This window comes from Tiliqua scincoides, chromosome 3 (assembly GCF_035046505.1).
Source record: "Tiliqua scincoides isolate rTilSci1 chromosome 3, rTilSci1.hap2, whole genome shotgun sequence".
Classification (NCBI taxonomy): Eukaryota; Metazoa; Chordata; class Lepidosauria; order Squamata; family Scincidae; genus Tiliqua; species Tiliqua scincoides.
In genome coordinates, this window is record NC_089823.1 from 60,767,241 (window position 1) to 60,780,071 (window position 12,831).

Below are 12,831 nucleotides of genomic sequence, written 5' to 3' on the forward strand. Positions count from 1 at the left end.
CTCCTTCCTCGGCAGGCAGGCAGGGGCAGCGCCGCTCTCCTGGACCTGCTCTCCGCGCCCCACCGCGAGCAGGCGCCCGCAGGCGCCCCACTGTAAGCAGGTGTGCAGGGGGCAGCCAGGCACCTCTTCCCTGCGCTCTTCCTTCCTTCGCCCTGCAGCGGGCAGGGGGCTGAATGGAAGAGGCAGTAGTGCGGGAGAGGCAGCGCTGCTGAGGCGATGGGAAGGAAGGAGCGAGGTGAGCTGCATTCCTGTCCACACTTCCCAGGGAGGAAGCCCCGTTCCCTCTACTGGGGCTGACTTCTGAGGAGACAGGCAGAGGAAGGGCTCTGAGGCTGCAGGCCTTTCCACACTTTCCTGGGAGAAAGCCCCATTCCCTCTACTGGGGCTGACTTCTGAGGAGACAGGCAAAGGAGCCTGTCCGCACTTCCCAGGGAGGAAGCCCAGTTGATTCTACTGGGACTGACTTCTGAGGAGACAGGCAGAGGATGTCCCCTGGTTCTGGTGTTATGTGAGAGTGTAAAGAGCATCTCTCTATCCACTCTGTCCATCCCCTGCATAATTTTGTATGTCTCAATCATAACCCCCCTCAGGTGCCTCTTTTCTAGGCTGAAGAAAAGCCTTCTAGCCTTTCCTCATAAGGAAGGTGCCCCAGCACCTACAAGGGAGCTACAAGAAGGGGCTACATTATAAAAATGGGACCTGTAAGAGGGGAGCACATTATAAAAGTTGCATATACAAGAGGGGAGTGCATTATAAATTGGGACATACATGGGGGAGTAATAACTATAAATCTCTTGATTGTATTGAAAAATACTAGTCATTAGATTTTGTATTTCATTGTACCTCTTTTACATTACTGTGGAAAAGACACAAAGATGACTATTTACTGTTGGTCAGGATTTTCTGCTGGGGAGGGCACCAGCCCAAGTCTTGCCTATAGCACCAAATTGGCTAGGGCAGGCCCTGGGAAAATAAATTAGTATTTAAATGTATTTTATTTTAGCTCTTTCATTTTTTATATGTAATTCTAAATTTAAGATTATGGTGATCTTGTAACATTAAAATATGTTACATATTGTTTTCTCTGTAGCAGTTCATTCATTTCAAAAATGCAACACACTATAGTTTTTTTATACATAGCATAAAGGTAAAAAAAACTATATATGCAGTGTTATCTTCATTTTAGATGTCAAAAGGGTTTTGTGGCTCCCGAGGTTTTCTTTTCTCCAGAAAATGGGTCCAAACGGCTCTTTGAATGTTTAAGGTTGCCAACCCCTGCACTAATTCATTCATTTGGGAGGGTACCACATTCATGATTCACAACCAATTTAACAGTTCAAAGGAGTGCACTTAAGGAGCTAATTTAACTTATTAACTTAACTTATTGGTCAGCTATACTGATCCATAGGGCAGGAATTTGGAGGAGGGGTAGAGCTCATTGATAGAGCAAAATTTCTGCCTAAACTCTGAAGGGCCACTGCAAGTCGGTGCCAATTATACTGAGTTTGATGGACCAATGATCTGACTCAGTACAAGGCTGCCTCCCATGTTCCTAACCTGATTCCTCAAAGATAGCCAGTTAGAAGCAAGAACAGGTCTCCCTTATGAACCCTATTGTAATTTCCAACTTGGCAATCACTAGAATCTGAAAGCAAAATTGCCAGGGACCACTTGTAAGAAGCTAACTAGACTAGTTTGTGCCTTGTTGAAGGGCACATTAAAAACCAGCCTGTTTTTAAATTCTAAATCCACATATCAAAGTGCCACCAGCATCTAATTTAAGGAGAATCATTTTTATTGTTTCCATCATAGAGCTGAATAAATGTTAATGAAGAACATCTTCGGATGAATACTAGACACTCTCTTTCATGATTTTGCTGAGTTTCTGAATCTTGGTTTTGGTACACATGTCAACGTATTTATCCCCAATGCTGACAATCATTCCTCCCAAGATTGATGGATCAGTCTAGAAAAGGAAAAAAAAAGAGTCCTCAGAGAGCCTTCATTTATGTTATAAAAGAAACACTTTGATTAAAATAAAAATGCATATATAGGTGTGCCCCCACATCTGTGGGGATCTGTTCCATGGACCACCCATGGGTACAGAAACCATGGATATGGAGTGTGTGTGACAACCTGAGCTAAGACTTCAAGGAAGAACCTCCAGTATCCTACATCTGCCCAAAAGTGGTGCCAGCCTGCTTTCCAGGAAAGTTCTCAAGCATAACTCAAGAAGACAGGAAGGTAATTGGGCATCTAAATTATTCAGAGAATTGAACTACAGTGAACTCTCAATTTAACACATTTTGGAAACACCACGTTTTCCAATTCTTTAAAAATGTCATATGTTTTGAGCATGCATGTCTTGGTTGACAATAATGCATTAGGATTTAACAGACTTTTCGCATTAATGGTCACCCCTTCCCTCCGTCCATTAAACTGATGATTCAATGTAGTCAAGGTCCAGTTATTATTCAAAGCTGAAATAAAGTAAACTCATACTTAAGCAAATGGAACATACAAACATAACCTCTTCTTTTGTTGGTTCAATTTAATATTGGGTTGCAAGATCGTTCTCATGCATATGCCTTACTAGGAGCAAAATGTTAGCTTGTGGTGGAGAATGATTAGTAAAGGAGTCCATAGTGAAGGGGAGAGAGAATTTTGCAGGAATTTCTCCCATTAACATTAAAAAGGTGTTTGTTCATGAATGCCCTCATAGTATTATTCAAATAACTTTGAACACCATGGTGGCTTCTGCAAGACCTAGCTGTTTAGTTCTTCTTTACTCCGCACACCACCCTCACACATCACAGTTTGCATAGCACCACTTCTGCTAGTTGCCATCTAACTTTTTGTTCAAGAACAGCTGTTATAACAAAGTTAAAGAACTAGGCAATTTTGGGTCTACGGCAAGATGGGGCTTACTATTATTATTACTAACAACAGTATTTATATACAGCTTTTCAACAGAAGTTCACAAAGCGGTTTACAGAGAAAAATCAACAAACAACTAATGGCCCCCTGTCCCAAAAGGGCTCACAATCTAAAAATATGCAAAAGAACACCAGCAGACAGCCACTTGAAAGGACAGTGCTGGGGTGAGGAGGAACAGTTACTCTCCCCCTGCTAAATAAAAGAGGAGCACCCACTTAAAAAGTGCTTCTTAGCCAGTTAGCAGGCCTTGATATAAGGTTCAATGTCCATCTCCTCATAATTTCTGTTCCATATTTATTCAAGGCTGGAGGGAGAATGACAGAGCCTCTTGACTGTGGCTGTTCTGCAACTCATTCTTTTATCTGCTTCTCCATGTGATTTAGAAAGATGCTGGACAGCTCAATTTGCACTAATTACATTTGGAATAGTTTGATTTTCACTGTTTGGGTTTGGAAAGGCTTTTGGGGACACAGATTAAAAAATCCTGATGTAAATCATGAAGAACATCTTCGTTTCTCCTCAACAAGCCAGCTGGTTGTTGTTGGGGCATTTCTACTTTATAGAGCAGCTACAGAACAATACGCTTACCTTTGTTTGCAGTTTCAGTACTTCTCCTTTGGCTAAGAAGCCATTCAAAGCTGTTTTCAGCTCAGTAAGACTGGCCTCATCCAAGGTCTAAAGTAGTCAAACAAAAACAAATAGTTTTGAACATAACAAGCAACAGTACAATAGAAAAATAAACCTGGGAATTTAACATTCATCCTCGTATTGGTTTGGAAGCAGTAAGTGGTCAAGTTATTGAACACTGAATCCCAGCTAGTTTGATTAATCTTAGAACTGTGTGTAATGCAACTTACCTCTTAGTACAAAGAATGCATGAAGGTCATGCCTGTGGCATTTCTCAAGTGAAAAGTATTTTAAGATGCTCAAGACACTGACAAGCATGTTCACAAGACAGGGATCTGGACCAAGAGCAAGTAATACCTCACAGAAGCTATGGAGATGTCCTCCTTATTTAATCCTCCTTTTCCTTTTCCCCTCCCCACTAAACCTCTCTTTGTAAATACTGACTAACTTGGTTGAATTGCAGGCATGCACTGCTTAACAACCTTTTGTGGTCAAAGCACAATAAAGAAGCTCTTTGTGAGGCAGTCAGGTTTTCCATAGCTTGCAGCAAAGTGTCTGTTTACACAATGAACAGGCTAATGCAAAGAAGAGGCAATCTATCTCCAGTAGGCTGTGCAGCCAGCTAGTGTCTGGCAGGGAGCACCTGTTTACACAAGGAAGGCACTAGATGGGGCTGAATGTTCGCTTAATGATCTAATCGCATAACAACAGGGATAAGAGAATGTATCCTGCTAAGTAGCACACAACTGTATTTAGAGCAGTGCTTCTCAGACAATTTGATGTGGTGGACTGGCAATTCCCCCCCCCCCCCCCATAAAGTGTAAAGGACTGACACCATATTTGTTCCATATTATCATATTCACACAGTCTTGGGCATCTTCAAAGATTATCAAGTTGTAGCACACACAAACACAAAGAACCTTGCTCAAACTGAATTAATGGAAGATGCAAATACTAATGCAAAAATAAACTGCTTGTGCTGCCACTCAGCCCTTATCTCCTCCACACAGAGTAGCCACCTGCTCACTTTCTCCTTGATAGCAAATTAAATCTGGTATGCAGCAGTGGATGGAAGAGGTGGGCATGGCTCTAGTGTTCAGGAGGTGAAGCTCCAAGCTAACTGCTGCCCTTATTTCCCCTTTATCAGCTGGGAAAGAAAGTCTGGGGGAGATGAAAGCTTCAGAGAAGTTTGGCATGTGTGGGGTGCGAGAAAAAGGAGGGTTGCTTGTACTGGGTGGGAGGACACATACCGCTTAGCACAGCACAAAATCTAGAATACTATTTCTAAAATTTTTGAAAGAATACTCTGATCAGGAAACAGAGCAGGCCCGGTCATGAGGAGGATGATGGGGTTCACATCAAGGGGAATAGTAGATTTGGGGCACCCTTCATCTCAAGTCTGTTGCCTCCTTCCTTCAGCCCAATGCAGATGGAACTGAACTGATCTATTTCCTTACCTTGCTCCTTCCTGGCAAGGTTCTTCAAATAATACATTTAAGTCCCTCACTTCCTTGCATGGTTCTTTTCCAAAAACAGGAAAGAACAAGGTGAACAGGGCAATTTCCTGCCTGGATGTTTTTTTGTTTTCTTTTTGGAGAAGTGTGTACGTATGCAGGCACAGTAGTGGCAACTGCAATTTCAGTCAGGTTATCTCCACAGGAATACTAATAAATGGCTAATTGACACTCAAGCAAATTTACAGAGGCAGTTGTATCAATATGCTGCATCTGGGATGAAATACGCAGCACCTGGATATAGTGTGTCTGAATGTGAGATGCTGGGAAGCAACAGTAGGTGGAGACTATTTGCCCCACATGCCCCACTTCTGGACTTTCCGGAGGCGTGTGGCTGGTCAAACAAGTTGACCAACCTTTGGGTGATCCAACAGGGCTTCTCTTTTGCTCTCTATACAATGCAGTTACTACCAAGCAAGAAAGATGCTGTTCTCATATTGGAACATGAACCTTCACCTGTCTAAAATTAGAAAGGCAGGCAAAGTGAACAGAAAAAAAACACCACTCTAAAGAGGTCTGTTGGCAATTTACAGAGATTTTAAAAGGCTTGACTGATTGAGTCAAGCAAATTACAGTCACATACAGACTAAACAAATGTAACTTAATTCTGACATGATTTCTGTGGCTCCAATTTCAGAAAAGGTACTTACTCATAAAAAAATCCCCAAATACTGGCACAAAACTATTAAGAGAAAAGCAAATTAGCTAAAGAGAGCCTAACGTTGTCTTTGCCCCTAGCTTACCTGAGCAGTGGTGACAGAGCATAGCACTTCTCCACGGTAAGCACTCATGATTTTACCAAATGCAGAAATTACACTTGGAGTATAAGGTAGGCGACCATTTTCAGCAAGCACCTCTTAAAGAAAAAAAATGTTTCAAGAGGTTAGTCACCATTTATGCACAAACTGTACCAGAAGTATAATGAAACAGAGACAAGTTACAAAGGAGAAATCCCCCAATCTAAATTATGCCTTCTAACAAGAGTATCACACTGCGGGCCTAATCCTATCTAACTTTCCAGTGCCAATACAGCCATGCCAACATGGCATGTGCAGCATCCTGTGGTAGTGGAGTAGTCCCAGAGGCCTCCTCAAGGTAAGGGAGAATTTGTTCACTTACGTTGAGGCTGCATTGCAGTTGCATCGGCACCGGAAAGTTGGATAGGATTGGGCCCTATATTCAAAGCACAAAACTGATAGAACCTTGTGAACAACAATTCACATTGTTGTGTTCATCCACAGAAAGATGACTACTTACTGACAAAGTTGACAGTGATAGGCGATAATTTCTCTTTAAGTACAGCATCAGCCACAGCCTTTTGCTTCACTGCACTCTTTATGTGAGGATTCATGACAACACTAGACAATTTAGGGTCCCTTATAAGTGCCTAGAATCAGAAGAACAAAAGTATCTTTAACAAAACCAGGATTGCTTCTAATCAGTTCACCAATAAAGGCATAATTACATCTGCAGGACTGGCGTTGGTACACAGAATAGTAGGACAACTGTCAGGGCTTCAGAAGAACCTGGTCTGCCACTAGGTGTCCAACTCCTCTTTCTGGGACTGAAGCATCTCTCAGTTGGCTTGGAGCAAGCAACAAGCCCTGAACCCAAGGGGAGCCTTTGGTGGTGGGCCAGGAAGCCCACAAGAGGAGTGGTAGATGGTTTGAGGCTGGTGATGGGGATGCAGCCAATTTCCCCAGAAGCCCTGAATATCTCATACGGGACTGAAGGCAATCTGTGACTGGTACAGATTGCTATATGATTCAAAGGCAAGCCATGCAGGCACCCTGAGGACTTCCAAGCTTTGATGTCTAAAGTTAACATATGTTAATAAGAGACTATTTAACAGCTTTGCAGGTCATAGTATATATTGAAAAAATCATTTTCACATCTAAAACGTTACCTGAGCCAGTCACACAAGTTTACAGAAACATCATCAACTGACATGATTTCAGAGAGAAAGTTACTCCACTCCAAAAAGCAATATTTAAAAATTAAATTGAATCTGCAGTATTGCAATAGACAACACTGCTTGTTTTCAGAAGACGTGCGAGAACAGAAGATTGAAGAATCTTCTTTTGAAATATATTAGCTTTCCCAGGACCCCTGCCTCAATGCTCTTAGCAGTCTGTTACTCTTTCAAAACAAAGTAACTCTAAAGCAGCTTGCTCTGCTCTCAACTAATAAATGGGGAAAGAAGACTAGCCTTCAATGTCATATCTCTAGATTATCCCCGTGGCTATTCTACCCCTTCAAGCCTAGAAGCAATCACCCTGAACATGTAATGTTGCCCACACATCCCCTGCCCAGAATGAAAAACAGAGGGGTATCCCTTTATGGTGCCAACTGATTTCCCCCCAACAAAATTTCATGAGGAGCTAGTTGTTTTGCTTCTCTCTATTTCATCTACGTATGTTAAAAGATGGACCACACAAGTTCAAATAAGTTAAGAAGTTTGTTTGGTAATCTTATCCTGTCCATCCTAACAGAGCTTTCTACTTGAGCCAATATACTGTACAGTAGCACTTGCCAAACTACAACCCACAGGCCAGATCCGGTGCAACACTGCATCCCTCCCCTGAGTAAGCAGCGCTTACCATTCACTGCTCTCACAAAGCCTATTCGAGTGCTGCAACATGACACTCTAGTGATTGCATCTGCCCAGAAATGTAGGTGCAAAGTCTGCTGGGAAAGTGGGCTACAGACACGACCACTCCCTAGAGCATCACGTTGCAGCATTTGGGTGGGCTTCTTCCCAGCAGTGAGGCAGAACAGTAAGAGCAGGTCCGGATGGGGACTGCTTTAACCATGCACAGAGGTTGCGAGTTTGGCGACTGCTGCTGTAGAATTAAGAGCATATTCTTAATATAAGAAAACATTTCTGACAGAAATGATTTATAGTCAACTTTCTTTTCAGCTCTCTAACAAACCAAGTGAGTAAGAATTTATCTTTCTCAAATACTAGTCATGAACTAACACCAACCCCATGCAGTGGAAATAAATACCAGAAGGAATACAAAAGGTCTGTACAAAATCTTATTACCAATACTCGACTCAGCTCTTTTTCTATCTGGTCCAACTTCTTCTCCTTAGAAGCAGCAGAGTACAGAGCGGTAGCATATCGGCCTTCCAGTCCATACACTTGAACTGGAGGCTACAGAGAAAAACACAAAACTGAAATTATCAAAATGAGCACACAAGGCAAAATTGATGTTTGCTATGTTACCTGAACAGGTAATGGGGTAATCTTTGAGACTCCTTAAATGCCCTTTAGGTATTCAAAATGAATTCATTGGATCCAAAGTTAACAAGAAACTCCATTAAGTAAATTTTTGCATATTATATATTATATCAGCCCTCGTCTTATGTAAGGGTTACGTTCCAGAGTCAGAGTATACAGCTAAAATCATGTATATTCAAAATTACCTTGAGAATTCCTTACATCCAGAAAATACGTAATTGTCTCTTTAAAACTACAAGAGAGAGGCAGGAACCAACTGAGGGGGGAATAGTAGCTTCACTGTCCAATCTCACTCTCAGGCATGCATTCAGAAAGTGGAATGGCAGGCAGACTTACCTGCACTGTTTGAACTGCTGCTTTTGTTGGGTTTAGGGGCAGCAGTTTGCTGACTGCATGGTTGAATTCGTCCATATCAACTGTACATTCAATTTAAGCGTTTTCAAGCAGAGATTCCCAAGAAGTGACAGTAACTATAAAGGGTTTCCTTTATAAGTAGAGAGCCAATACCCACGCTATTGCTATTTAGTGTACACTAAATTAAAACTATCGACACAATGAAATGTTAAGCAAACTTACCCGCACTAATTTGGAGACTGGCCTGACAAGAGAGGTGCTGAAGTGACGCACCTTCAAAAAAGAAAAAGTTTCCATTTAGTTTTTTTTAACTGAAACAATACATAAGTTCTGACAAGACTTTCAATGGTAAGACAAGACTAATCTTATGCACAGTTGTTATTTACCACTAAATACCAAGGACCTTGGAATAAGAAAACTAAACATCTAAACAAGCATTTTCGGTCTCAATAGAAAAACTATATTGAGGCAAATATATGTTGAACAGCGGTATAGAAATACTGTTTAATATTATTTTTCTGTTGGCCTGGGTGGAAGATGCCATTTGTAAAGGTAACATGTGTATTATTATTAATAGTAATTACATGCTACATTAACAAATGGCATCTTCCACCCATGCCGATTAATAATAATGTTACATTTACAAAGGGCAGCTTCGACCCAGGCCAACAATGGCATCAGGAAATCCAGAGACAGTGCACATCATATTAAATCTGACACCTTTAGCACCATATCAAGGGACACCAAGGAGTAAAGAACACCAGCAGCCTCCACTGAGGATCAAGCAGGCATGGAAAGAATACTTGGTTACAGCATCCCTGCTAATCACAAAAGTGCCACAGAAGAGAAGTTCAGAATCTCATTTGCCTGTAAGACATTTTGCTAGCAACTGAGAAGAGGTGAGCAGTCCACCTGAAGAGTGACACATGTTCAATGTGCAAGGAGAGCCCACAAGCACCAAGGCCAGTGCAGTTGGCATACATATGCATCAGGGATGTGTGGCGGGTGGGGAGGGAGGTGAGGCAGAGCCTCCCCACCACAGTCCTTCAAAAAGCGCCACCGCCGTGTGAGTCACCCTAGCACCCACAACCCATGCTCTGCCTCCCCTGCCTCCCCACCTTCCACACATCCCTGACACGCACCCATGAGTTAGAGGCTTCCTCCACTAGCACTGGACCCTCCTTGGTGTTGCTCATGCTGCTTTCATGGCTGCAGGGAGCAAAGCCCACTGGCCTCCCACAAACACCACCCACCTGGCTGGCAGAGTGAGGACTGCGGGCAGGCTGGACAAGGGCAGGGAGCCTGGCAGCCAGGAAGGGCGCCTGTCAGCTCCTGAGCCGCCTCCAGCATCAACAGCAGCCCCTGACTGCAAGACCAGCCTGCGAGCCCCTCGGGGCGGAGATCTCCCACCCTCTGCCCCCCGACGACTGCTCCCAGTCTCACAGCCACGGCTGAGGTGCCCCAGACGAGGCCGCCCCCGGAGGAAATGCCCCAGCACAAGGGCCGCCTCTCCCTCCCCACGGCTTCACCGCTCACCTTCCTAGACAACCCAGCGGCGGCCGCCATCTTCTCCTCCTCCTGTAGGTCAAACCGGCTCCCCTCCTGTCCCACCAGCGGCAACGGCGCATGCGCAAAAGTTCGACGTGAGGCGCGTTGCACTGTGGCTTTCTGGGAACTGTAGTCCCTTGACCTGGATAACGTAGATCAGAGAGGATGGGATTACCTTAGAGGTCTGACGGTTGTGTGATTGCCAGGCATCCCATTTCCTATCCAAAGGATCCCTGTGTGCAGCTAGGAAGAAGCTAGAACAGGGAGGTGTTTCATACAGAGAGGGCCAAAGTTAGCATACATGGAGAAAATGTGTACCTCTTGTCGAGATTTTCAACGGCCCAATTATCATGCTGGAAGAGCCCAATTATAACAGGGGCCAAATAAATTGTTTCCAGGGGCCCACATTCAGCCCTTATGTTTGACAACCCCTGAGCTAGAGAGTGACTAGGCTTAAAAGAAGCCTGGCATGCATATTGCATGCATGCGATACAAGGACATCTGCAAGAGGGATCCGAAGGCCTTATGAGTGGACCTCAACAGGTGGGAAACCCTGGCCTCTGAGCAGCCCGCTTGGAGGCAGGCTGTGCAGCATGGCCTTTCCCAGTTTGAAGAGACACTTTGCCAACAGTCTGAGGCTAAGAGGCAAAGAAGGAAGGCCCATAGCCAGGGAGACAGACCAGGGACACACTACACTTGCTCCCAGTGTGGAAGGGATTGTCACTCCCGAATCGGCCTTTTCAGCCACACTAGACGCTGTGCCAGAACCACCATCCAGAGTGCGATACCATAGTCTTTCGAGACTGAAGGTTGCCAACAATGGCATGCATAACAGAAAGGCTTGTAGCACTTCACACTCTAACCCATCCATTTTCAACCACTGTGCTGTGGCACACCGGTGTGCCGTGAGTGGTCTGCAGGTGTGCCACACGAATTTGGGGGAGGGTCATTTATTAGCAGGGCAATGGAGGATGTGAGGCCTCCACCAGTTGTCACACCTACCAATTGTGCCTTGTCAATTGACAAAAAACCGATGGCATGCCTTGACAATTTTAGTGCCTATCAGTGTGCAGTGAGATTAGAAAGGTTGAAAATCACTGATCCAGCCATGCCAATGGGGCGTGCGCTGCATCCTAAGGGGGGCAGTCATGAAGGCCTCCTCAAGGTAAGGGAACATTTGTTCTCTTACCTCAGGGCTGCACTACGGCTGCATTGGTGCTGGAAAGTTGGATAGGATTGGGCTCTTAAAGCCTAAACAGGCATTTGGAAAACGCAGCACAAATATCATAAGCTGTAAGCTGAACTCATAGCACATCCTCTCCAACTCCTAATTAACAGGTGCGGAACTTGCAACGCAGGGCTATTCGTTTACTCAAAAATTAGTACCATTGTGTTCAATTGGGCTTACTCTTAGATAAGTATGCATAGTGGTGATTTGAATGCCAGTCCAAGTCCAGTGCTCTAGTTATGGAATAGTTTAGGAAGGCGTAGTGGACTCTGGGCTGTCTCTATCCTCAAATAGCATTTTTCATTTCTGTAACTGGCTCACTGCAGCATCTGCTATGGAGTGTTTTCAACACTAGATGATGCTATTGCTTCAGCCTTAGAGTCTTCATGAATAACAGAACCAATTTTGGAGAAATGCTTTAGTTTTGCTGTTGAACAATCACAGGGAAATATCATTTAGTACTGTAGGTTTGTTTGACAGAACTAAATTCAGTATTTGAACTCAGTACACACTGTAGTGAAAAAGCAGTGTGTGTGTAAGCACGCACCCTTTTTATCCTGTACAGAAAGCACGGGGGTGTTTTTTCCCCTATATAATTTTGACCAGCTTCGAGGAAACCTCTCCTGTGTGAAAATCTGATGGAAATCCATTCCCAGTGAGAGGAGGTCTCCTGCTGTTGTTGCTGCGTTCTGGTCTCTGGGGGGGGGGGGAGGAGGAAAACCTCAAAAGGTGCTTGGAAATACATGTGCAGTGCAATCCTATCTTGTGCTGGAACAGGCAGGCCAGGAGGCCTGTGCTGTATCCAGTGCAAGATTGGGGCCAGAAGTGGCTCAGCCAGAGGCAAGGGAAAACTATTCCCCTTACCCCCAGGTAATCCACCATGACCACAGTGGGTCTTCTCAGACTTGCACCACCTCAGGTGGTAGCATAAGTCCAAGGAGAACAGAGTGGCTTCGAGCCACTACGTGCTGCTCAGGGAACAGGGTTGGGATCCAGCATAACAGCTGGATCTCAGCCCTGCCTCCCGCTCCCCACCCACTCGCCCTCTGCCCGCCCTCCCCCCACCCCGGAACACCTGCCTCTTCCCTGCCCTCCCCAGACCCCTGTGTCGGCCAAGTTCAACTGACACAACCCTCCCTCACCAAGTCGGTGTGGAGGCTGGATGCAGCCTCCACGGGCCAGTGCACATCCCTGCTCTGGCCCAGGTGACTCCCGAGGAGGCACAAAGCACATTTGTGACCCTACTGGGCCGGAGCAAGGGACCTGCACCGACCTAAACAAAAGTTAGGACTGCACCTTCATTTTACAAATAACTCTTCCTTTGAGGTGACTACAAGACAGACTGAAATAATATAAAATAGCAAATGTAGCCTTTGACG

General features: G+C 44.6%; 1 protein-coding gene across 1 annotated transcript; it reads right to left on the reverse strand.

Moving 5' to 3' along the window:
* Positions 1-1,774: 1,774 nt before the first annotated feature.
* On the reverse strand, positions 1,775-10,310 carry ATP5PO (ATP synthase peripheral stalk subunit OSCP). Its single transcript, XM_066619150.1, has 7 exons — positions 10,213-10,310; positions 8,899-8,949; positions 8,125-8,235; positions 6,336-6,465; positions 5,822-5,934; positions 3,526-3,612; positions 1,775-1,966 (listed from the first exon to the last, which is right to left on the reverse strand). Exons 1-7 carry the CDS (start codon positions 10,240-10,242, stop codon positions 1,853-1,855), a joined length of 636 nt encoding a protein of 211 aa, XP_066475247.1. The 5' UTR covers positions 10,243-10,310; the 3' UTR covers positions 1,775-1,852.
* Between the last annotated feature and the right edge of the window lie 2,521 nt (positions 10,311-12,831).

What these genes read in the sequence shown, in the direction of transcription:
- ATP5PO (XM_066619150.1), bottom strand. Translation starts at nt 10,242, where the DNA reads ATGGCGGCCGCCGCTGGGTTGTCTAGGAAG. An exon ending in CAGTCTCCAAATTAGTGCGG is followed by an intron (nt 8,236 to 8,898) that starts GTAAGTTTGCTT and finishes TTTTCTCTGTAG; the next exon opens with CCTCCAGTTCAAGTGTATGG. An exon ending in TACTGAAACTGCAAACAAAG is followed by an intron (nt 1,967 to 3,525) that starts GTAAGCGTATTG and finishes TTCCTTTTCTAG; the next exon opens with ACTGATCCATCAATCTTGGG.